This window comes from Myotis lucifugus, unplaced genomic scaffold (assembly GCF_000147115.1).
Source record: "Myotis lucifugus unplaced genomic scaffold, Myoluc2.0 scaffold_21, whole genome shotgun sequence".
Taxonomy (NCBI): Eukaryota; Metazoa; Chordata; class Mammalia; order Chiroptera; family Vespertilionidae; genus Myotis; species Myotis lucifugus.
The window spans coordinates 3,794,113-3,820,863 of NW_005871069.1; the positions used below are offsets into that span (position 1 = coordinate 3,794,113).

The following is a 26,751-nucleotide window of genomic DNA, read 5'->3' on the forward strand; positions in this document are numbered from 1 at the left end:
ACATGATTTAAGTCAAAGAATCACGTTGGGCAGAGAGGGTTTATCAACAGATACCTGAATGGAGTGAGCAGAAACCTGAATGGAGTGGAGATGAGTGGAGTGAATGAGCAGATACCTGGATGGAGTGGAGGTTAGAGCAGGTGACCTAGTTAAGTCACCTTCACTGTAGGCCATGGTTCTGAATTTCAGGCTAGAAAGGATCTGTGCAAAAGTAAATGACAGAAAAAAAAATAGCCTATGAAAACTTGTCTGGGCCTCAACCATCTTGTTTCACAAACCAAGGCCCTGGGGCAGCAGGAGTCCACTGCTCCCCCATCTTAAGTGCGACCTAACCACTGGGCCTGACCAGGGCAGAGAAGAGGCCTCTGCCTCCAACATCTAGGCATAGTCAAGACTATCTTTAAATTTTTTTAAAAATATGTTTCTATTGATTTCAGAGAGGGAGCGGGAGATAGAAACATCAATGATGAGAGAGAATCATTGATTGGCTGCCTCCTGCTAGCCCCTACTGGGGATCGAGCCCGCAACCCAGGCATGTGCGCTTGACCAGAATGGAACCCCGGAACCTTCAGTTCGCAAGCCGATTCTCTATCCACTGGGTCAAATTGGTTGCAAGCCTGCTGAGTCAGAATAAACATTTATGCCACAAACTAATCAATGCCATGTCATCTCACCCACCAGGGGCTGCTACCAGATTAGCCCAACACAGCTCCAGCCCCCTGCCAGGAGCTTCCAGGCACTGGAAGCAGAAACTTGGAACATATGGCAAGCCGGGGACCATGCACACCTGCCTGTAGTTCAAGCCAAACCTGTACTTGAAGTAAAAAGTTACACCCCAGCACTCCCACCCCCCAAACTGGATTTAAACAAGGACAATGTAGGAAGTCAACTTAAATTGTTCCTGGAGCCAGTTTGTGGTTTTTCACATTAGAAGCTGGGGGTGGAATCAGAACCTGCGCTCAACAGCCTGCAGCAGTGCTGGGGGGCGGGGGCGGGGGGCAGGGGAGTGGCTGGGCCATCTCTGTGTGAGATGCAATCACTCCAGACTGCTGGCATTCAGTTCCCACCCTGTGCAGCAGCACACAGCTCCCGTTTCTGAACTTCTTGCTTTCATGGATTGACTTTTCTCCCATGGAGAAATTGGTTCACATTTCCTAGTGTCTGCTGTATTTCCCCCGGAGGAAAACAGCCTCTAAAATAAAATCAGCATCTGTGTTGGAGGAGCAGGCTCCGAATCTGCTTCATGGCCCTCCCAGGCAGGAACACGCACCGCCCATGCCTTAGCTAAGGAAGGATGCTCTGAACACAAAGTTAAATGTGGCTACGCTACCTTTTATTAATAAAAGTGTGTAGCTGTTGGTAAATGTCACCATGGAGAGAACATAAACCATGGGTAAGACACACCAAGAGAGACAGGCCAGCTGGGAGACTGAAGCACGTGACCAGAGGCTACAGTCAGGATGGCAGCAGGACTGTCGAGACTGCTGCCCAGGCACCAAGATTGTGGTCAAAGGCATCGCTGCAGCACTGGAATTAAGGCAAAAACATGTCCTCTCGCTAAGAGTGTCCTCAGTGCTCAACATGTAACAACACGATTACACAGGTACTCCATTTAAAACAACAGACAAGTTCACAAAACAGTTCTGGACACTTAAACTCTAGGTTTTCTTTCTGGCAGCACCAGACTAAACTCGATGGCTCTGCAGCATTTCCGACTTCAGGTGCGTTACAGTCTTCTGAGAAAGGCCCAGTACTTCAGAACGCCCGGTGTGGCTGTGGAGAAAGAACAGTGCTGGCAACAAATAGTAAGACAGCATTTCGGGACCCACAGGAATATATTTTGATGCTCATAAGTGAACATACGTTTAAGCATTCAAACTGATATCTTCAATACTTTCTAGTTAACATATTTACATTTATTTTTGGTTTAAGGAAAAGTGTACTTCATAGGCAAATTATTTCATCTGTATGTGGGAAGTCCATGGACACATTTCTTATTGAATACCTGGGGCCTGTACGCCCGTAGAGTTGGGAGATGTCATTGTCCCGATCCCCCAAGAGCTCACCTGTGACACACCCTCTAAAGCACGGGAAACCTCTTACTCAGGCTCCTTGTGTGGCAGCATCAGAGAAAGAGTGCAGCACCTCCTTAGGGAGAAGCCAGGGATGGGTTTCCATTCCGTGGCTCTGCGCGCTGAAGCATTGGAGCTGTACAAAGGCTGGGCACAGAAATGCTTGCAGCACGCCGGCATGCCCGCTGGCCCATGCTGCAGCTGTAGGTGCTCTGCTGCCTGCTGGCCGTGGCCTGAATGTGGAATTTTACCCACCAGAAAGCATTATTGGAGCCCAAATCAGAAACTTTAAATAGCTCAGTGACACTGATGCTTTTCCCTTTGGCTTCAGAAAACAATCACAACCGAACATCTTCAACTATGAGGCAGAGTTGACTGGAACCACGAAAAACGCCTTTTCAAAAAACATTTAATGAGGTAGCTGAGATCAAATATCAAATCCACAGCATACACAAAGGTGCTCAATAAGTGCACATTTAAAATTGTATCTTTAAATGCAAACTGCTACAATGCCTAATAAATGTTCTTTCTTCCCCAAACCTAAAAGTGCGAGCAAGCCTTTGGAAGGGCCCCTGGCAGAGAGAGACAGAAAGTGGTTGGGAGTCAGTGAAGCTGGAGGGAAGAGAAAGGCAGGGCATTCAGAGCATACAGCTTTGGCTGAATTGGTAGTGCTCCCCATGGAACTAAAATGCAGTGGGTGCCAGAGAGAACAAATACCACACAGAACCTGGGGACATGATGGGCTCCAAGGGGACCTGACTTGAGGCAGCAGGAAGCCCAATCCTGGGGCAGTCATTAAGTCTAGGCAATGGTCAGAACACTGACCGCCACATCTTCCAAGGCCCCCGAAGCCATCTCAGAGGGAGTCTGGCCACCTGCTGCCCTGCCATGGCCACCTGTGCTCTGGGGGTGGCTGCCTTCAGCCACTGCCCAAGTTCTCAGTGCGTGTTCACAGACAAGGGCTGCTTCTGGCTGCACAGCACTGCAGATGCTGACAGGAAAGCCCTCACTTGGAGCGCTGGGCAAAGGGAAAGGGGGTGGTAGCAGCTGGCAGTGTGGACCGAGAGTGCTCGTCACTGTTCACACACTCACACATGCAAACAGACACATGCAGACACACACACACACACACATGTGCACAATGACCCTCACAGAGGCAAGTGACAGTGTGGGCAGCGAGCAGCCTCCAGACAGTGCAGAAGTTTTGGGAAGACAGAGTGGAAGGGCCTGAGGCAGGGCTGGGGAGGTCCTGGATAGGAGCCTGGATCCACTTTCTTCGCCAGCCTCCCCTCCTGTCCTCTGAGGCGAGGTGGCACCCCGCACACGAGGTCGCCTGGCGGAAAGGCAGGCACCAGGTCGCAGTGTTAGGTCTCCGTAGGGTACTTGCTGTAGGCCAGAGGAGGCAGGGCCTGAAAGCTGCTCTCCCTCCAGGCGCCGGGCGGGGCCTCCATGCGCCCCTGCTCTTTATATTTACCCAGAATGTTCCTGGCTTCTTCTGCGTCCCTCAAAGGGCTCTCTCCATACTCCTCCTTCAGCCACTGCCGGTACTGAAGGAGTTGAAAAGAAAAGCAAACGTCACACACACATCGGCATGCATGTAAGACTTTTACGTGTTACATACAAACTGGCAAATACATGGGCATGGGCAGTCACAGCTCTGTGGTGGGCCAGGCAGTGTCAAAGAAGAGAAATTACTGCTTCTTCAGGTTTTGGCTTGAGGACATGAATGTCAGCCAAACCTAGAAAACAGTACTTGACCCCCAGGGAGAGAAATGAAGCACACGGGGCCCAAGGAAGATCGTAAAGGGTGATATCCTGTGGCTGTGGCTGGTGAACAGGGACCAGGGAGGACTTCATGTGGGGTGCAGGTAAGGTATCCTTGGACCAGATGTCCTCTGTGGGCCTCTCCAACTTCAACCTCCATGCTTCCAGGATTGTGTGGAAAGACAGGCACCTTCCCAGAGTGTGCTGCGTACCTCCCGAGTCCCTGGAGCACAGTTACCTCATGGACTTCATGCTTCTCAAATTCCTGGAGCTGTCTCTGGAAGCCCAGGTTGGGGTTGGCACAGGACCTGCCTGCACGCACAGTGTGCAGGGCATCTTCCCAGCCAAAGTCAGTGACGGTCATGATGTACGCGATCACCAGAGTCACACTCCTGGAGACACCGGCCAGGCTGTGGGGCCAAGAGAATGGCCCGTGGGCAAGGAAGGTTTAGGGTCTGCAGTCTACCTTCTGATCCATTTGGAGCAAGGACTTTATGGACCTGATTCTAGAGTCTTCCTGCCTTGGATTGCGAGTGGACAGCAAGCCAATATGCTACCTGGAAATCCCTCAACCATGGACACAACCAGGCAGAGGACCTGAGAGCACACACACACGTGCTCTGAAATTCAGCCATGTGTATGCTCTGCGGGCAGTAAGGGTTACGTGTCTCTAGCAGGCTGAGTAGGGGACCTATTGTAAATGCATATGCAAAGTAAGGTGGTCAAGGAAAGGCTGTGCTGCGTCAGATTTGGAGTGTTCTAGTAACGGTTTCTGATGGGGAAGTTTAGCACATTTCTCATTTTGAGAAAAGTCTATATTCAGATTTGCACAGCTGTATGAAATACAAATTCCTAGACTATGAGACCTACAGATAGTTAAATATAAATAATATTATCAATATGGTAATAACACTAATAAACCACTTTGATGTGATGTCTCTTCCGTAAGGCTTTATCTCAGAAATGATGAAATTTTTTAAAAAATACATCTTCTCGCCCTACCCAGTTTGGCTCAGTGGATAGAGTGTCGGCCTGTGGACTGAAGGGTCCCGGGTTCAATTCCGGTCAAGGGCATGTGCCTTGGTTGCAGGCACATCCCCAGTGGGGAGTGTGCAGGAGGCAGCTGGTCGATGTTTCCAGCTCTCTATTCCTCCCCCTTCCTCTCGGTAAAAAATCAATAAAATAAAATATATATATTTTAAAAAATACATCTTCTTGAGCTGCAACCTGGAACCCTAGAAGTCCAGGTAGAGAAAGGAGTTCAAAACTGCCCTTTAAATGGCTCCAACTGCACTCCCTAAGTGATACACACACACACACACACACACACATATATATATATTTTAGAGAGGAAGGGAGAGGGAGAGAGAGGTAGAAACATCAATGATGAGAGAGAATCATTGATTGGCTGCCTCCTATACACCCCCTACTGGGTGGGGATCAAGCCTGCAACCCAGGCATGTGCCCTTGACAGGAATCAAACCTGGGACCCTTCAGTCTGTAGGCTGACGCTTTATCCACTGAGCCAAACCAGCTATGGCCCCAAAGAGCTTTAATGAAAAGGCAAACAATGCTACAAAACCCACCATTTGTATTTATAACATGTCCTACTCTTTTTAAAAGTAAAATAAATAAGCACTCTATTTCAAGAACTTTATAAAACTGCAGAACACCCTTTTTAAGCAATCAAACTATCTATGTTTTTGCTCCCTCAAGACGGGTCCCTGGCCCTTAGGACAAACGACAGTTCTCATGAATGACCCCTGTGGACACTGTGCACTGGACCCCCTCTGCCACCAGGGCTGCCCCCCACTTCGGCAGTGGCACGCCCAGCGGCGCTAGTGTATTTCCAGAGAGCTTCACTGCAACAGGGATTCAAGCTGCTGGCCAACATCGAGCCTCATTCAAGGCAGAGAGGCAGGTACTCAGCCTGCACTCTGACACTGAGCATGGCTCCAGACTTTGGCTGCTGCCTCCCATACAGGTTAGTGATGCTGCCAGAGGAAGACAGAAAAATGAGGGAGTGAAGTGAGAGCCGACACTCTGGGAGAGCTCACTCTGCGCCAGGCTCCGTGTGCTGTCCTTCAGCTCCACCTGTCCCAGTCCCTTCCTCTGCAGTGCGTATATACATGCATGTATATGTATGTGTGCCTACATCCACACCCAGAGTACAGCCGAATCCAGGGGCACAGCTGTATGTAACTGCTTAATTCTAAGTCTATTCAGATCCTTTCAAAGCCAAACACACACAAAGTCCCAACCTAGATGGAGAGAGAGCCGCCACTCTGGTGCTACGGTGACGCAGTACTACAGTGACGCGGTGCTACCACCACACACGCAATCACAGCTCTGCGGAAGGAACTGTGCTCTGAAAGACCCTGAGGGCTCAGGGACAAACCTACAGTCTGTGCCCTCCATGGAGGCTGCTCTGACAGAATGGCAGAGGTTGGCCACAAAGGCTCTGCTGTCCAGGGGCCTGACAGTCCCTATAGAAGTCCTACCTGTGAAGATGAAAAACCTAAGTTTTAGGGTTCTCTCTCAATGAAGGCCAACGGTGTTGAACAAAGAGGAGACTCAAGTGGGGTGTGTGTCTGAGGTTTCGAGGGAGGAAAAAAAACCATTAGGAGATGAAATAATTAACTGCACACAGGGAAGCCCTGAGAATCGACCAAGCTGAACGGCTATCAGGCAAGAGGCATACATACCAGTGGACAAGACAGCCCTCTCCCCGGAGCCGGCACTCGTGAATGAATTTAATACTTTCTTTGAAATGTCTTGTCCTGAGGGGAGAAAAAGAGAGAAGTGACATTCATTTACTCAACACATGGTAAAAAGTCCACCTGAGGTTTGTTAGAAGGTCTCGGCCACTCAGCTTCCTGGCCACAATGTCGGGCAGAGCTGCCTGCGTGTCAGCGCCCATCACACACCCCGAGGCCTGGGGAGCTGAGGCCTGAGGGCTGCCCACCTCTGGGCTGCTTGGAATTTCTCTACTGCCACTGACTGGTGGTCATGGTGGGTGGCTTCTGCCCAGCCCCACAGTCAGTCTGGCCCCCTGATGCTTGGCAGCACACCGGCAACCCTACAGCCACTTTGGTGAGGAAGGTGCCCACTTATGCAGGCTCCCTAAGTCCGAAAAGCTAGTTTACTTCTGACACTCTGAACAACCAGTAAGTCTTCCACACCGGCCTCCTCCTGTCCCGTCTGTGACAGGAGAGCTGTGTGAAAATGACAACTGCAGCTCCAACGCCTACCCACTCAGTAGCTTAGTGGCTGTGTGGCCTCAGGAAAGCCCCGTGGCTCCCCTTAACCTCTGCTGTAGTGGGAATAATGTTTTACATGCCAACATGCTCCATGGATTCTAAAGTTCTCTAGGACAATAAGCCATGACCCTCACTTCTGACTCTCAGCTTTGCTGCCATGTGTCTAGTCAGAATGGGAAATCCAGGTGTGATGCGATGATCGCCACAGGCACTGACTACAGAGAAGTTCTGTAGTGTTAAGTTCAGGTGCCTAGCCACTCTGGGACAGGCATAAATCTGCAAAGTGACTCAGGGCATTGCAACTCTACTCCCAAAGACTGGCTTGGTGTAAAGTGGGCAAGAAAAGATTCCTGATGGAATCCTGACATCTGAGTGTTAGTGCTGAGAGTCCTTAGAGCGGGGTGTGGAGCCATGAAACTGTGTGGAGGGGTGTAAGCACGGGGTGAGCCCAGCCTGAAGGCCAGGCCCTGCAAGCAGGTGAGGGCTCGGTGCTCAGTCTCCCATTTCTCAAACCCAGCAATGGGGAGCATGCAGTGAAACCCTCTGGCTCTGCAGGTGGCGAAGCATGTTCGGCTGCACTGACTTCGCTGGGGCAGCAGCAAGCCCAGTCTTCAGAATCCCCTATTCTCTTCAGTTCTGGCCTGAGAAGTGAAGGGAAAGCTTGTGGTGGGGATTTCTGGGAAAGTTTTCCTTCTGATGAAAGGAAAGCTATCTCTGCCCTAGGCTTCCTGCCAGGGCACTGGAAGTGAGCACTCTGCCTAGAACTGCATCAGATGCCTGGGACCACAGGTGACAGGCCTCCGAGTGGAAGGGTAGCAGGATGGATAGGGGGGCATCAAGGTGTTGCTGCCTAGGCCTGGGAGCATCCATTTTCAGACTTCTGGGTCAAGGAGTTAAGTAATAAATGTCTTTATAACTTAAAACACTGTCAATCAGATATTCTGTTACCTATAACCAAATACAATCTTCCTGATATCAGCAACTAATTCAACAGTTTTAAACACATGGAGCCAACTCTTCTGGCTTAGGAGTGGCTATAGGCTACTGTCTGCAATCGGCTTCGTGGTTTACACAGTGTGACCTGTCCTCCTCTGGAGGCCACTGCATAGGGGAGACAGGACAGGGGTAAGTGGGTCTGACTGTATATCCAAGCCGGACAGCCGGCCCAGAAGCCAGGCCCACCCCTGACTAGAGGCTAGTGGCCAAGGGTGCAGCTAGAGTGTGCACGCCTTTGTCACCAGGCCAGCCACACTAGGACATCCAGGGGATCTGGAAAAGCCTCCCAGGCCACAGCCTGTGGTCCAGCCTATCCTTTGTGGGAGAGCTGCATCTGGGATAAGACAGCAGGGAAGAAGAAGGCAACCAAAAAGAGAAGAGCACACCTAGGAATAAATGACAACTGCCTTAGTGCATAAACAACAGACTGTCTGGGAGCACTGCAAAAGCATCCAGTGACACAGGAGCTAACAGTGCTCCACCAGGCGGGCAGGCCTTGCTGTCTGGGGACAGGGTTGGTGCTGTGGCAATCACCAAGATCTTGCAAAGATGACACACGAATGCTTTTGCTGAAATTTCGGAGTGGGAACATCTTATGTCCAGTTTTTATACTTGCACATCCCAAACTATGTGCACAATGGAACCTAGGTCTTAAGCACTGTGGAGTGTATCTGGGTTCAAGAGCAGCCTTGTCACATCTCAGAATAAGAGGTGGGGGGTGTGGGTGTGGTCAGGAGGGCAAATCTAAGCTTGCCACGGCCTAGAGCCAGTGTGTAAAGGAACTAAGGGGCTGAGGACGGGCCCTCACTCTGCCCCCACCAGACCCTTACTCCTCCAGCTCTAACTGCATCCAGTGCAAGTGCAAACGAGCCCACGAGGGCTCCTGTGCACCCTGCAGAGCCCAGAGCGCCTGGCCCAGGGGCGCAACAATACCAACAAAGTGCCTGCTCAGAGCCCTGCCAGGAAACTTGACTCATGACACTTTAGGCACGAGGCCAAGCCAGGCAGGCATTCCTAGAAATGCCTTTTCCAAGAAAAGCCAGGAGGCAGGCGTGCTCACTACTGCTTTGGTGTGTTGCAGGGAGTGGGGGGTTATTTCCAGGGAAGCTAATGACATAAGCCCAAGCCCTGGCCATTAAACACCCTCCTCCACAGTGGGAAATACCCACGACTCTGGTTCTGATATTGCTCCACCCTCTGACTGAAGCAGAAGCATAGCCTGAGGCACCATCGCACCACAAACTGCTTCCATAAACACAGGTTCCCTATTCCTGCTCCTCATTGTGTATTTGCTTCCACACATTCTGTACTCAGCAAGCCAGCCTGCTGGTTCAGAAGGAAAGCACAGCCTGCAAGTGTTCCAAAAATGCCGCTGCCGCTGACACTCAGAGGGAAGCCCTGGGCCACGTGTGTTCCACACTTACTCAATAATGCTGCTGCTGACACCCAGAGGGAACCCCTGGGCCACGTGTGCTCCACACTCACCCAATAATGCTGCTGCTGCTGACACTAAGAGGGAACACATGGGCCATATGTTCCACATTCTCCCAATAATGCTGCTGCTGACATCCAGAGGGAACACTTGGGGCCATGTGTCTTCCACACTCACCCAATAATGATGCTTCTGCTGGTGACCACCCAGAGGGAACCCATTGGGCAGGCAGAGGGCACTTCAGCAGAGATATCCTTCATGGGGCTCAGCAAACAGCCCCACAGCTGTATTGCCCAGGTGCCCTTCCTCTTCTTCCTCCTCAGTCTGTGCTAGCCTCCTTGTGGACAGTGCATCCCCAACCCCTCCTTCTCCATCCAGAGACCAGAACCAGGGCCAGCCATGCTTTCCTGACCTTCAGAGAGCAGCCAAGCAACACCATATGGTGTTCATCTTCATACTCCAAGACTACAAGTCTTGGTCGCTGCGATCTCCCTGTGGGCATGGAGTCCTGTCCTGTGAGGACTCTGCCTCCGTAAGCTGAAGCCCAGAAATGGCCCAGCACCCTGATGGCAGCTGGGCTTACTCACAGCAGCCGTACAGACAGCAAAGCCACGAATTTTGTGCACCAAGCCACTAGTATATAATTTATTTTTGCTAATAGCTATTCTTTGTGGTTTTGATTTGCATTTCCCTAATAATTAGCGATGTTGAATATCCTATATAATAAAAGACTAATATGCAAATTGTCCCCTCTACTGGAAGTTCCGACTGGGAGTTCGACCAGGGGGTGGGGCTGGCCCACCAACTGCCCTCGGTCCCTCCCCCTGGCTGGCCCCGCCCCCGATTGCCTCCCAGACACCACCCGAATTCATGTACCGGGCCTCTAGTCTTTTCATATGTCTTTTGGTCATTTGTATTTCCTCTTTGAAAAGATGTCTATTCAGACCCTGTGCCCATTTTTCAATCAGGTTGGTTGCACCTTACTTTTCATTCTGGCAAATAAGGTTATTTTATTTTTATATTATTATTTTTAAATATATTCTTATTGATTTCAGAGAGGAAGGGAAAGGGAGAGAGAGAGAGATAGAAACATTAATGATGAAAGAGAATCATTAATCATTTGCCTTCTGCATGCCCCACACTGGGGATTGAGCCTGCAACCTGGGCATGTGCCCTGGTGGGGAATTGAACCATGATCTCCTGGTTCTTAGGTTGACACTCAACCAACTGAGCCACACCAGCTGGGAAGATAAAAGCAATCTAAAAAAAACCAACACACCCAAGAAAAAAAAAAACCCCTCTTTACCATTTAGTACAAAATAATTTCACAAAGAATAGTTCAACACTACAAACACTAGAAAGACATAGTCTAAGACTAAAAAATAGTTCAAGTTAAAGCCTTATGAAAAATGCAATATACACTTTCCACATATTTCTCTTTCCTATAGACTGCAATGTCCTTAGGAGCCGTGTGTGAGCACGTGTGTGGAAGTTCTCATGTGTGTATGCATCTGTTTGGAAGGACCATCAAGGGCCACCTAGCTCTGATCTTGCAAAATTGTTTTTTAAACAATGAAAATAAAAAAAAATGTAAATAGGAGAGAGTACAGAGGACATCAGCTACACTAAATAAAAATACACAAAAAGACAGGGAGGTAGAATGAGGCAAGAAAGTTTTATTGAATTGTTAAATATCAGCTCTCTGTACTCTAATGCCTCTTCTCTTCAGGAGAACCTCAAGCAGTTTAGAAATCTGTTTGATTCCCAACCCGGGGACGTCATGAAGGCTTTACGATAATGAGACAATGTTGCCAACTCCCCAGCACAGACCAAGCTCCTGCGTTTGACCGAAGGAGAAGATGAAAAATAAGAGTTATACCCTTAATGATGTCTACATATAAAATGCCAACTTAATAAACATTAAAATAAGAATGAACAAATAAGCTGCTATACACCTAACCACTCACTTTCAAAGTACATTATCACTCCTTACTTGAATACACAGAAATTAAAATCTTATCTTTGCAGATGCTTAGTGTTCATAAACACTTCTACTTATCTCACCTAATACTATAAAAATTGTGTGAGAGAGTTATTTTACAGTGAGAGAAGTAAGGTTAAAACAGCTTCCTTAGGAAAGCACAGAGAGAAAGCAAAAGCAAATATTTCCAAAACCTTAATTCACCACCCATCTCCATCAGCCGCTTGGAGAACATGCAGCTGTGCAGTTGATACAAACTCCAGGATGTCCCTAATTGTAACAAGTCAAGCAAAGTGGGCAGCCTGGATCTGGGGGGTTATCGCCACTATGAGATTCTGAATTTTCATGTGCCTTGACTTTGCAAGGCAAGGTGGTTGGGGAAACAGAACTAAAATCTTAATGCAGTGGTTCTCAACCTTCCTAATGCCGAGACCCTTTAATACAGTTCCTCATGTTGTGGTGACCCCCAACCATAAAATTATTTTCGTTGCTACTTCATAACTATAATTTTGCTACTGTTATGAATTGTAATGTAAATATCTGATATGCAGGATGTATTTAGGCATCCCCTGTGAAAGGGTCATTTGACCCCCAAAAGGGGTCACGACCCACAAGTGGAGAACCGCTATCTTAATGTGTTAAGTTATCTCAAACCAGGTTTCTGCATATCAAGTTCCTGGAAGATCAGATGGGGAGTTAGTGAGTACTGAGGCCAAGATAGAGAATTGACCTTTCTGGGCAGCGGGTTTGCAGCAACTGAATACCAAGTGACAGCAATGTTTCAAAGATCAAAATTAGCAGAAGAATTCCTGTGGGCATAGAAATCTGTGGGTAAAGATTTAGGATATAAAACCTTAAGTTATATTCAAAGTTGGAAATAATTTTTAAAATACATAAGTTTAAAACAATAAGCAATACAGTTTTCTAGAATTTATTTTGTCATTAAATATAGGGACTCTCACCCTGGCTGGTGTGGCTCAGTTAGCTGAGCATCGTTCCATGCACCCAGAGTCACCTATTCAATTTCTGGTGAGGGCACCAGGTTGCAGGTTCGATCCCCAGTCGGGTCATGTACAGGAGGCAGCCAAAGAATGTTTCTCTTTCACATTGATGATTCTTTCTCTCCCCACTCTCCCTTTCCCTGAAATCAATTAAAAATATTGAAAAACCTTGCCAGTCTTGGTTATTAGGCATTATTATTATTATTACAATATCCTTTATAGAAAGGAAAAAAAAATAGGAACTCTCAGGCATCATAAATTACAAGTGGCTGAACTAAAGAACTACCAGTTCTAATTGGGTTACCCAGAGACACGATCCCTCTCTCTTTTGTTAGCAAGAGCATTAAGATTATTTATCTTCTGACCACCCACAATGGTTGATCATACAGAAATGAAGGTTCACTCTAGCCTTCAAATGTTCCTAATATTTACAGGCTACACAAAATGAGATAGGTCATATAAACAGAGTCAACTGTTCCACCTGCAATAGTAAGTTAGTAGTCTGCTTATATTCAGAAAGCATGCTTCCGTTTAGAACAGCGGTCGCCAACTGGTGGTTCGTGGACCACTGGTGGTCCATGAGGTCCAAAAGGTTGGCGACCACTGGTTTAAGGAAATTTTTGGAGTAGCAGTCCCCAACCAGTGGTCCGTGAACCACTGGTGGTCCATGAGGTCCAAAGGTTGGCAACCGCTGGTTTAGAAGGCATGTGATGCTTTCCAATAAAACATTTGTAACAGGTAAAGAGAAAAGCTATTTCATAGGTTGTCTTAACATACAAGGCATGCTCAAAGTTCAGCTTAACTCCATATTCTCCATTTAATTTTAGTAGAGCAAGAAAAACTTATAGAATCATGCCCAAAATCTTACTATGCATAAGTGTTGCTATTACAAAGGATTTAAAAATAAGTTTCCCTAAAGAACCACACAAATGCCTATATGCCTAACTCCCAGCAGCAGAGTGCCAGTTTTTCTGCCTTTTGGTGAACTATGGTCTGGCCTTAGTTTTTCAATTGCAATAGAGGTTGTGCTCTGCTAAGACTTCACTCCAACAGCAGCAATATGCATTCTCTGCACAGTTCTATCATTAGCCCCAAACATGGATGCTGCAATAACTCCCAACTGCAAACTCCTCTCCTACACTACGCTTTCATCCAAATACAAGGAGAGGGTTTAAGAGGCAAACCACACATATTGTAACAACATCGTTGTATATATTTGGCACAGACAAGAACTAATTCAAATCTTATAGGTTAATCCTCTGGCTCCACGATGATGGTGATTGGGCTGATTTTGCCAGAAGCAGCTGCTGCCCCCTCCTGTCACCTGACCTTTCCACAAGCACACCTTCCAAGGAAATGAAGCAGGCCGCCTGAACACCGAAACTTATTTTCAACTACTTTTTCTGTAATTCCCAAGACACAGTAATATCCTCTTATTTTCAAAAGTGCTTACTTAGAGTTCATAGAAAACACTTTCACATATATGATCTCACCTCCAAAATCCTAAAGGCAGGCCTTTTTCAGATGAAAGAACTGACTTGCCCAAGGTATTTGAAACTTGTTTTAAAGTTGAGATCTCCAATTTTGGGTCTACTGCTCACTTATCCACATAGCACAGGACACTCACTGCTCTACCTTTACGTGGAAAGTCAGGGTCCTGTCCTGGCAAGCCCAGAGATTCACGCGTAACTGCGCTGAGAACCCTGAGGGGCAGCGCAAAGTACAGGTGGTCATGTGTCCTAACAGCAAATGCCCAGATGTGCTACAGTTTGATTCTTCCAAAGAGTCAGAGAGCCAATTAGGTATTGACAAATTCAACAGTATGTCAGAATCTCAGTTTGAGATAAGAGCAAAGCAACCATTCTAAAAATAGCCACCAAAATACAGGCAGAAGATTGCTGTGGGCTCAGAGAAAGGCAAGTGGCTCACTTCCTTCCGTACATACCATGCCCTCCCAACCACTTCTGTTTCTTGGCACAACTCGTAACCAAGGAAGTTCTCTAAAGCATCTTCCCCTCCCTCCAGACCTAAGCTACTACTGTTTTCCTAGTGATCTTAGTAAAATCCTTTCTCCACCAATCTTAAAGATTGACTTTTCCTAGGAAATGTGGAGAGTCACTTTGAAAACATGAGCCCTGGGTAGAATGTATTTGCCCCCACTTCCATCTACCCCTGTGCCGGGAGCCGGTCCATCCTTGCTGCAGAGAAGAAACATCTGCACAGCATATGTTTCAAGGGACCTGGCGTATATGGCATACTGTTCTTAATGTTTGCTCCCCTTCTTGGTGCTATGTGTTTTAACCAAGGTCACCTCTCTGAGAAAGGTTGTTTCCCCAGGGGGGGATTTTTCCCTGAGGTTAGGGAGGGGATACAACCCCTTAATTAAGTGCCAGGCGGGTAGTTAAGCTACATAATCTTTACTCCCTGGAATGGAGATAAGAAACGCCTTAACCTTTGTAATAGAAATTGACAGGATTAAAATCGGCTGGTATAAATATAGATGTAACAAGACAATAAACATCAGATCATCATCAGATCCTCATTAGATCCTCATCAGATCCACATCAGATCCTCATCACATCATCGTCAGATCCTAACCAGAACCTAGGCAGAGAACATGGCAAAAGATCCTGGACAGAACCTGGCTACAGAACTTCACTGGAGAACCTAGACAGAACATGGCAAAAGAACCTGCATAGAACCTGGCTAAAGAACCTGGTGACTGAACCTGGCTGGAGAACCTGGAGAACCTAGCTGGAGAACCTAGCGAGAGAACATGGCACCAGAACTTGGTTGGAGTTCCTAACCAGAACTTCGCTGGAGATCCTGACCAGAACTTCGCTGGAGATCCTGGAGGGAGAACCTCAACTATGCTGATCAACTGAACGCTGACCCCATGTCATTCATTCTTCGCCGACTCCGTCCACACCTTTGGGGACCCCTGGACCTGTTGGGGTTGGACCCCAGCACCCCTGCCCTTTCCTGATCTACCACCTGTGCCCTGACCTATCCCTCTCACCCTTCCCCACATCAATCTGTCTGCATCTAGCCCCATTTTTTTCTCAAACAGGTAGATTGCACAAAATTACTGCCTAGCCTGTGATTTCTCTTCTCTGCAGCAGTGAAAAATCAAGTTTGGTTAGTGTCCCACTTTGATAGCTTTTAGAGAGGCTAGATACTTGGGATCCTACATGTAAAATTCTGCAGTCCGTACTTCTGATATGTAGGATTTGCAGGCAATAGAATGTGAGAATCACAAGGGATGTGTCCCGACAAGTCTATGGAATCCCAAATTCACAACACTACCATAGCTTTTAACTTTCCTGATGGAAAGAAGTAATATGTAATTCTAGGAGTGTCATTGTATCTGACCTCCAATAACAGCAGAAGGTCAGCCTGAGAGGCAGAGGTTGGGGAATGTGAGTGCACTGAATGGTTAATACTTTACTTCGGCCCCTAGGCTCTCAGCCTGCTAGGTTCAAATCCATGTTTCAGTAAAACTTTACTCCCTGCCATGGCCTTTCTGGATCACTTCTGGAAACTAAAGAGTGTGAACGTTAGAGCCATAACTGCAGTGGGTCTCCAGAGACCTGTCCTCCATTCTACCAAAGCCTACTCCTATGGGTCTCCATATAATGGCTGTTGATCTGGAAAAGATAGCAAGGACACATTTCTCTTTGTAGAGACAAAACTGTGTCAAAGATGTATTCAATTGTGAAGAAACAGAGGGCTGGACTTTCCTAAACCAGGAAGATCTGTTCACTGGACTCGGACAGACTTTACAAATACACTGTGCCACAGAGTGGCCATTAGCCACATGTGGCCGTGGAGTACTTGACATAAAGCTGATCCGATCTGAGATGTGCTGGCAGTGTAAAGAAAGCTTGCTTGATTTTGAAGACTTAGTATGAAAAAAAGGATGTAAAATATCTCATTTAAAAATACTTAGCACATGGTTGAAATGAAAGTATTTTGGATATACTATTGTAAATAAAACATTACTAAAATTCTTATCACTGATTTCTTTTTACTTTTTTAATACGCCTCCCAGCAAACTCAAAATTCTAAGTGTGACTGCATTGTGCTTACAGTCTATTTCTATTGGATGTGTTACTTTACACAAAACCCACAGCTCCTGGAAGGGTTTGCTGCTAGAGAAAGGATGAGCATGCTAATGGTTCGATCTGAGGTCCTTTTTAAAAACCAGACTCTTCTTACAGACTGCTCATCAGTTACTGTACAGACCACCAGCAAACCAAGCTCGCCTCTGGCTCCAGGCTGCCCCCACTGGGCAGCTCACACCTGCGTGGGCCTCACCTCCTCTCTGATGAGGCAGCAGCTGTGCATAGCAGCAAGGGTCCCGCGGCCCCAAGACTCTACTCTCCTTTCCATATTTGACGTTGCAGTCCTTTAGCCATTTTTAATATCCCCAAATAATACAGAAAAAAAACAACTTACAGGTTTTGAGATGGTGAATCCGCTGCTGGAATGCACAGGTATTTAACCCCCTGTAGAATGATAAAAAATAAATTTAAAAGATGATACCCAGTATAGAAAGATATTTGAAGGAACTATTTACTAAGGTCAAAAAAATAAAAAATAAAAAGGAGAAGTTTGTCACTCATCTTTTGTTGCCAAGGAACTGGGGAAAACTCTTTAATTAAGGTTCCTGATTATTTTCCATGACCGTGTATACAAATGTTCATGCTCTGGTTTGGAAACAGCTTGTAGACAGGGGGTATCAAAAAGTGAAACAACTGGGTACTTCCCAGTAAGTGGTACAAATTCCAGAGGCCTCACCTCAGATGCTCGTTTTCATGTTTCACATTTTTATCAATTTTATTTAGGATCCACTGGTAGTAAAACCTTAACATGATATCTGAAAATTGTAACATTATGGTACAGTTTCTTTATCAAATTTAGTATGAGGAGATTTCAATTTCACTGATGTACCTACATGATAGGAGTTTCGACACATGGGAAGTAATGTGATTTATTATGTCTCCTTTCCAGAAAAGCAAAACTTATTTACTAAACTAATAGGTTTTTTTAAAAAAATAAATAGTTTGAAAAAACAAACTTCTATAAAAATTTTTATGTCAATTTATGCTGCATAAAAATCAGGTTAAATTTCAGTTTTATTAAATTTTAGTTGTTTCTTCGTCAGAAGGACTTAAAGTATAGTTTAAAAGGTCTTCAGTGTCAAGTGAAAATACAAAGACTAGATGTCTCAGCAACCTTGGCTTCATAAAGACTTAAATGGACCATTTTTAAGCCTCCTCTCTGGTAGCCTAACCTCATGGACTCTTGCCATTGTGTCATGAGAAATAAGTGTCTGGGAACCCATCAGTAACTGGAACAAAAACCAATGTAAGAGAGTAAATGAAGGACAAGCATGTAGGATAGTTTAGACAACTATAGTTCCCTCAGCAGACAAAGTCATAAAATAATGTCTTCTAGGACTTTTGAAAAGTTTGCAGTTGTTTGTTAAAATTTTACTATTAATTCCTGTCATTAGGAATATCTATGCTGTACTTGCTAATGTAGTCTTGTAAGGAACATCTAAATTTGTGGCTGGCCCAAACCCTGTCACAGCTCCACGTTTAAAAAATTATCTATCTATCTATCTATCTATCTATCTATCTATCTATCTATCTATCTCTCTATCATCTATCTATCTATCTATTTATCTATCTATCTATCTATCTATATTTGTATTGATTTCAGAGAGGAAGGGAGAGAGAGATAGAAACATCAATGAGGAGAGAGAATCACTGATCGGTCACCTCTTGCATACACACCCTCCCCCGCCAACTGAGGATCAAGCTCGCAACCTAGGCATGTGCCCCCACCAAATCAAACCATGATCTCCTGGTTCATAGCCAACACTCAACCTCTGAACCTCACTAGTTGGGCTCCACATTTTTTAAAAATCTTCACCTGAGGACATGTTTATTGATGAGAGAGAGAGAGAGAGAGAGAGAGAGAGAGAAAGAGAGAGAGAGAGAGAGAGAGAGAGAGAGACAGACATTGATAACATTGATTGGTTGCCTCCCTTAAAGATCCCGACTGGGGATTGAACCCAAAACCTAGGTATGTGCCCAGACCGGTAATTGAACCTGCAAACTTTTGGTACATGGCACAATGTTCCAACCAACTGAGCCAACCCAGCCAGGGAACAGCTCCACATTTTGATGCTCCCTTACATAGTGAACCCCACTTTCTCAATACAGAGTCCACACCAACTACATTTTTCATCCTCCTTTGCTTTTAGGGTGCAGACTCAGGGCCGGGTTCCATCATCTGACAAACCCACACCAGGCAGATCTGGAAACAGGACATGGGAAGAGTAGAATGGGTAAAGAGCACCTGCTGGGCAGGTGCAGATGGTGGCAGAGGCGGCAGCAGACCTCACTGGGCCAGTTGTATGATATGGTCTGGGAATTGTTCCGGGAATTTCAGCTGAAATCCTATTTCTCCAGCTTCTCTGAGGAGACAATAAATAAGCTCTCAACAAACCCCTTCCTGCTGACGCGGACTCAGCGTGAAACCTGTTGTCTGCCACGAAGACACAAGTAAGAGAATTCCCCTTCCTGTCTCCTACTTTTATGAGGCTAGAAAAAAAAACTCATTTCCCTACTTAGTTCCCAAACATATATTTTTTCCAGCTTTGAGTCAATCACTACATCTCCCAACAAAGGGTCTTTTGGGCCTTGAAGAAGACACGTTTTATCACTGCTTGTCCAGATGGCAGCACTTTATGTGAGATCGCACAGGCTTTAACGCAGCAAGGATAAAAATTAAGAATCAGCTGCCAGAAGAAAGCGAACCAGCAGATTATTCCTCTTTCACATCTTGCTTTGTCGTCCTCAATTGCCCCCTGTCTCCGTTTCCCTGGACGCAGTACTGTGCTCTGCTGGAAGGACTGAGGCAGTTGTCTGAAGTTCCCAAGCACCTCCAAAATCAGACAGGTATTGGTGCAGTGATTTAAAGGGAAAGAAAATGGGATGGATATTATACTGTGAAAAAAAGTCATTTCACTCCTTCTGTCCATAGAGGCCAAACAAACTTGTTGGTGTAGATCACACAATGATCATTTCATACATCCACCACTGAGATGACTCACTTTTTTTTTCTTAAAGTGAGAGTTGGCCATGGATCAGGCCCAGAAGCTTGTGAAATTCTTTCCTCCAGACACTTCCTCCAACCTCTTTCAGAATACTTCCAGAGGGACGAGAGGATTTTCAGGTTCCCACCTTCCCTTCCACTGTGATCATCAGTCCGAGCAACATAAATTAATCAAGGACGCTGAGATGGTTCCCCTCACAAAGTGAAGACGCTTGCCTGTCACACATGCTGACAGCCACTTGATTCTAAAATCTAAAATCTAGAATCTGAAGTCAGCATAGTCCATATATTGGAGGGAAAAAAAAATGAAGGAAAGGAAGAAAGTGGCAAGAAGCGGAGGCTAAAAAACTCTTAGCTTATTTAGAGCATTAAATGCCAACAGCAATGTGGTTAGAAAGCACTGTGCTTCCTTAGGCATAATGTACAAGGAAAGGAGGCCAGCCCCACAAGGCAGGAAAATGACAAAGGGGACCCCTTCCTTCCTGAGCTACAGCAGACGAGAGGGACAAGGCAACTTTGGAGGAGGCTGCTTTGGTGTGTGGTGTACCCCTCCCCTTCCTTCACTGGCTGGGATTGAGATGCTGCATGTACAGCTTCCCATCTGTGAAGCTTCTAAAGAAGAACACAATAGCTCTCGGCCATGAGTTTGGGGATCCCATACTGTTAAGGCAGGACAGAGAAAATATAAAACATAAGGTAGGATCTCTCAAAGATACAACACTAACCTTCCCTGGAATGGTGCCTGACACATAGTAGGTAGGTACTCACTAAATGTCTGCTGATAATGAAAACAAGGCGAAAAACATAAAGATCACACCACAAGAAGTGCAGGGGAAGGAAAATGTTGCCAGGCACCCATGCCTTATCCCTGTGAGCAAGGAAACCAGGCCGGACCTGCAGCCACGCTGCGCAAGGCACACTGCATGACTCTGCAGACTCTGATCTCCTGCCTGCCTGCTCCCGTGGGACCGGCTAAGATGCATCTCACTGTGATCTACAATGAGAAGGGAACAACCTATGCAAATGAGTAAAGAAAGGAGTCAAAACTGTCGAAATGCTCAGCTGCTTGCCCCCAAGACCATCTATTTATCTTGGCTTAGTCATTAACAAAGCACAGAAAGTATCTCTCTTGGAGGCCACAGGCTACAGAACATCAAGTACCTGAAAAAGGCTTTGGATGCCTGCACATGTGTACAGTTCATAGCCGTTAATTACTAATTCAGAAAGCTGCAGGAGTGGGGCAGCACAAAGGATCACAACACCATGAGAAGTCTGGATAAACCTAAAATTATCCTAGTAGCAACAGACCTGGCTCTGCAAATGTGATATGGAATCGATTTTCCTTTCAATTGGACCTATATAAGACCATTCTCTAGTACTGAGGTCCACAGAGACAGAGATAAGGGACAGGATATCCTGTGTATGTCTGCAGCTAAATTATGGAAAGTATATCAAACTTAAAGTAAAACAAAAGAATATAAATATTCTAGAACGATCTGAAAAAAATCGTAAGTTCTAAAAATAGCAGCATTACCATTAGCATAGCATTTTAGGTATTTACTACTTCACATTACCTCTAATGTTTAAAAAATACATAAAGCTAAAATTTATTATCTCCTTTTTAAAAGAAAATTCTTACTAAATAAATAAAAACTCAGTACTTTCCATGATGTTTTAAAAAGTGGTTGGTGGAAAGCCATTAATATTAAACTTTTATAGAGCTAATAAATGTCACATTACAAATTTTCAGTTCAGACAGCTGGCCCAAGACTGCACTAAAATACAGAACCTCCCCCCCTCCCCACACCCTCCCAAAAACTGAGTCTATGCATTAAGACTCTCATGATTTCTATGAAGGAAAAGAAAGAGCAGCTCCTTTCTTTTGGCAATTTAAATGGCCTGACATGTTCAGAGCATGGCCTAAGAGGGGGCTAGGGAGAGGAAAAAGGCAGAGAATTCTAGAAAAGCTCTTATCTATACTGACCACACGCATAGGGAATATTCATAATACCAAGGAACATACCAACCAGCAGACATAATGTAGAAAAGATTAGGAAAACACAGGACAGTAAGAGTCACGTGAGATCTGCCCAGTAAACCTCTTGGATCAAGTTTTTGTATTGGGCTTTGAAAGAAACATTAGACATCAGTGGCTGAGAGTAGTTTTAGAAAGTATCTCAGAGGCTCTTGAACAAAAGGTTAAAGCTTTCTAAATGCACATTCTCAAAAGTCCTAATATTGTTCAGTTTTCTGTTTCAACAAGCATAGTAACCACCAAAAGTAAGTTTTGGCCTTTGGGCCTGAAACGAAAGAATACACCTAAAATGGTATGCAAGCAAAGACTTCAAAGTAGGGGAAGATTCTGATTTCAGGACTAGTAAAGAGATCAAACTCTCGCTTTTTCAAGTACAATTTCTAAAATTCACTGGTCTTTTCTTTCTGAAACATCGTAAGTAAGAGTCATCTCAAGAACCTAGTTGACATTCTACTTTTCAAAGGAAAGATAAAGCCCTTCAAAATCTGTTTCCTCTCTCCCAGGAAAGTTAATGCAAGCTAGTTACAAAATATAATTATATTCTCTGCAATGACCCATCAAAACCTAAGAGAAAATGTAAGTAGCAGGAGAGGGAGTTTTCAAAGGGCCAGAATAGGGACGTCTCAGCAATGGAAGAGTCACTTTAGCTGCTAATGATTGGAAACCTTGGTTTTTCATCTTAGCCCATCAAGTGCCAGCAGCAGCATAGGTGTGGACACAGGAGAGGTCCTCTTAGGGAGGTGGCACTTTTTCTTCGACAACCACATTTACGAGATATCAGAGTGTTACAATGAATTGAACTTTGCAGTTCCCAAACACAGAACTCTTTATTAAAATTAGTCATCTAACACCCATTAGTGAGTTAAGCAAAATAAACCGGGGACCCTATGAAGAGCTAATTTCACAATACTCTCAACAAAACTGAATACAAAAAAGAAACATTAAATTAAAACAAATTTAAATTTGGACTATCCCACACCTGACCAGAAGCAAGACCACAGCTTATACAGTAGTCCCCTCCTTATCTGAGGTTTTGCTTTCTGTGGTTTCAGTTACCTACGGTCAACCACAGTCCAAAAATATTAAATGGAAGATTCCAGAAATAAACAATTCATAAGCCTTTTGTTTTGTTTTTTAAATTAATTTTCACATTAAAAATTTTTTAGTGTTGACACTATTACAGATATCTCCCATTTCTCTCCCTTCCCCCCCTCTTCCCATCTCCTCCCTCACCCCCAGGTCTTCATCACCCTATTGCCCATGTCCATGGGCTGTGCATATAAGTATATAAGTTCTTTGGTTTATCTCTTCTTGTCCCCCTAAGGGACCAAAGAGCTGCATGTGGCTCATGAGCTGCAGTTTGCCAACCACTGCCATAACCCTACACGGAGGTATGTCAGTCTGTTCCACACCTCCATCAATTCATAAGCTTTAAATTGCATGCACTTCTGAGTAGCATGATGACATCTTGCCTGTCCACTACATCCCACCTGGGATGCGAATCATCCCTTCATCCAGCACATCCATGCTGTGGATGCTCCCCACCCTTCAGGCGCTTGATAGCTGTTTAGGTTATCAGATCACATGTCAAGGAATCGCAGTGCTTGTGCTCAATTCACCCTTTTTTACTTCATAATGGCCCCAAAGTGCAACAGGAGTGATGCTGGCAATTTGATTATGTCGAGGAGAAGCCCTAAAGTATATGTGTGGATGGGACAAAAAATATCATATATATAAATTGGGTTCTGTACAATCCAGGGTTTCAGGTATCCATTGGAGGTCATGGAATGTATCCCCCTAGGATAAGTGTATTATTACAAAAACAAGAGTCTTTCCCCCTTGAGACAACTACTCTTTGCACTATATTTCATTGTGGTAAATTATACATGACATATATAAAATACACATAACATTTTAGCCATTTTTAATAGATCAGTGGCTTAAGTATATTTACATTTATATCTCCATCCATTCCCCCCAAATTTTTCATTTTCCCAAATGGAAATTCTGTACCCATTAAACACCAACCCCATATTCTCCTTCCCCCAACTCCTGGACACCCCTTTTACTTTTCTGTCTCTATGAATTTGACTACTCCTGGAATTTTATATAAACCTAAAGGTAATTTGACCCTGAAAAAAAAATATGGCCACACTTGTGAAGAACCCAGAGAGGGCAATCACCAACTTGAACTTGCTTTCAAATGCAGAGGCTGGACTGGATGACCAGTCTTCTTTATCGAGGCCCCTCACTGCAGAGTGCACGCTACAGAGAAAGCATGTGGATATTCCCACCCAGTTTACAGATATGGAAATATGGAAGCCAAACCCAATACCTGGCATGTGCATTTTGATTATTACTTCTGAATTTAAGACTTTTCACATAGCCAATAACATTTTAAGGGGGAAAAGTAGAATACAAAAGTATACCCATAGAAAGATTACATCTGCAAAAACTTACATATACCTGTAGACTAAGAACTGGAAGTTAGCATAAAAAACAAAACCAGGTAAGGTCCCAGGGGTGATATTCTTGAACATCTTTTTTAACTATTTGTACTGTAACAAAAGTCTCACATAAATAATTGTAGAAAATGAGCAGAGGATAAACACAGTCCTTTAGCTATGCAACATAATTCATGTTTTAAGTCCAGGTTTTAAACTGAAGATGAATTTTCTTACGGTACCTATTTGCCACCGATTCTTCCTGCACCTGCTAAGTTTAGGAAACACTACTACAAATAACAACTTCCAAGAACTCTGTGGTGCCTGATAGGTTGAGGAGGGGTGGTAAGGTCAGAGTGGAGAGACAAGATTTAGCCCTTGGTTTGATTTTGTGAGAAAAAAATGCAAATGAGAAACCTCTAACACCTGTTGACTTCTTTCAGGTTAGTCAAATAATGACATATATTTGACTTGTCAGATCAACAGATGAGGACCCAAATGCTTATTTTTGCTCAAGCTATTTCAATGAAAGGCTAACGTGGGCACAGCCAGCACATCCGATTTCCTCGAGCCAATAAGGGTGGGTTATGGGAAGACAGCGAGGGAGGCTCACGCCAGCTCAAACCCACCACCGCAAGCCCTCTTCTGTGATTTCAGTTCTGTCTGAGGACTGGCTAATGTACTCAATGTGACTCATGAGGAAAGCAGGGCCAGTTTCAACAGTGTCTCCAAACCAAGTAATGGCACAGTATTACTTAATTAATGTTAATGCTAAATGACCATATAAAAATTATCGTGAATGAAAACCCATGCTTAGGAATTATCAGGAGAAATCAGCAGTAGAAACTTCAAGAGTATTCCACAGATACCCCTTGTAAAACATATGAAGGTACATTTTCATCTGGTCATAACTAGGCTGCTAAAAAAAGTCCAGTGGGTCCTTCCTGTTTGCAAAATGAAGAAGACCCTCTCCAAAGTCCTGCAATACTGACTCGCAGCTTACCCCCTGACCTCCCCTTCATGCTCTCACCCTGCTACTTTCCCCAGCTCTCTAGGCATCCTGGCCTACTTGTGAGTCTCCCCAAATGTCTTGTATTTTCCTGCCCTCCTCCCCGGGTTCCTGTGGTCACTTCTCTCTGGAATACTCTTCTCCTGCAGGACTCCTCCCAGTGGCACTTTCTCAGGAAAACCTCCCAGATGTAACCCACTGCCTCTTCAGAGGCTTCCCCCTCCTCCCTCTCCCCTCCTTTCCTTGGACTCACTCCAGCTCCCTGTTCTTAGTGCCCACAGCACACACCACTCACGAAGCCAGCACGAAGGCACTAGGGGACCAGCACATAGGACAATGACCGCTTGTAAATGGTAAGTCTCTCCCATTAGATCTCCAATCCCTTCAGTGCATAGATACTATCTTAGTCATCTTTCTTTCAATATTCTAGCACCTCTCTCTTCAAAGATCACCAATAAATGCTGTGAAGTAAAGGAAGGAATACATGGGAAGGGAGACCCACTGTTACAATTTTAAGCACAGGGACACCAATCCAGGCTGGGCAGAGGAGCACTGTTCCCAGGCTGGGCAGAGGCACCTGGGCCACGGTCCAGTGCAGGCAGGCGGGCAGGACAGCTTCAAGTAGTCACAAAGGGCTAGGCCTCCATCTTTAGTTTTCTATATGCTCTAAATGGTCTCAGCAGGATACTGTGACTGGTCTCATTAACAAAGGAAAGTTATAACTAAGGTGAAAGCAGGCAAAATGCTCAGAAATTTCCAGAACTTGCATTAAATTGTGGAGTAAATGGCTCCAAGCTTTGGACCCAACACATGCTCCTGGAAGATACTGGCCCAGTCACTGAGGTCTGTCCCAGCTATGCTCCATCCACCTGGCTGTGAGGACCAGAGCTGGCAAACTGAGGCCCCTATTTATTGGGACCCAGCCACATCTGCTCACTAACATTATCTCGAGCTCCTTTCACACTACAGGGGACAAGGATACCACCACAGAAACCTCAGGGCACACAAAGCCCAGCATATGTATTGCCCTTGATAGAAAAAGTGTGCCAAGCCCTGGTCTAGACAGTGACACTTCACGAAGTCATCTTGCTGACTGGAGTCATTCTGTGCATATTTTCCCTTGACATTTAAACATTTGATACAGCATGCCATGTCCTCAGGACTGCAACTTTTAATCATCAATTGTGCTCAGTTCTCTTCCTACTCTGTGAGAGAAAGAGACGAGGGGTTTTCCTCTAATATAGGACTGGTTAAACACGGACACTAGATGCAATATATTGAGAGCAGTTGGTGGGTGCGAAGTAAATTGTGGAAGGCAAGTTGTTGTCAGTGGCCTCCACCACGATGGCAGTCCTTTGTTACCTGCAAACGTGGCACCTCGCATACCAGGCACTGAAGGCCACAAGCAGACGAGCCAGAGGAACTAGTGTAGAGCCACGCGCACTCTCCCAGAGGTCTCAGAGACCTGGACAAGAGCACCTGTCCTAGCTGTCCTCACCTTCTTGGCAAGGTAATGGTTTTCCTTCTCCAATCAGCCTCTACCCAGGCAGCAACATGACACTGAAACACTGTAGTCTCTTTCACAGATTGCTAAGCCGACCAGGTGGCAGACTCCCTCACTATCACAAA

The 26,751-nt window shown here is 45.4% G+C and overlaps 1 protein-coding gene across 6 annotated transcripts in view; it reads right to left on the reverse strand.

Annotated features, from left to right (window-relative positions):
- Window positions 1-1,311: 1,311 nt before the first annotated feature.
- Window positions 1,312-26,751, reverse strand: part of DUSP22 (dual specificity phosphatase 22) — a 56,906-nt gene continuing 31,466 nt past the window's right edge. For 5 of the 6 annotated variants that reach the window (XM_006085720.3, XM_023751411.1, XM_023751410.1 and 2 more), the window contains 4 exons: window positions 16,965-17,014; window positions 6,542-6,616; window positions 4,075-4,246; window positions 2,465-3,619 (listed from right to left, as the gene is read on the reverse strand). In XM_006085720.3, coding sequence (XP_006085782.1) covers window positions 3,437-3,619; window positions 4,075-4,246; window positions 6,542-6,616; window positions 16,965-17,014 — 480 coding nt within the window. In that variant the 3' untranslated portion in view covers window positions 2,465-3,436. Of the gene's footprint in view, window positions 1,774-2,464; window positions 3,620-4,074; window positions 4,247-6,541; window positions 6,617-16,964; window positions 17,015-26,751 lie in introns of those variants that run through there. The other variant, XM_006085721.3, reaches the window with a different exon arrangement.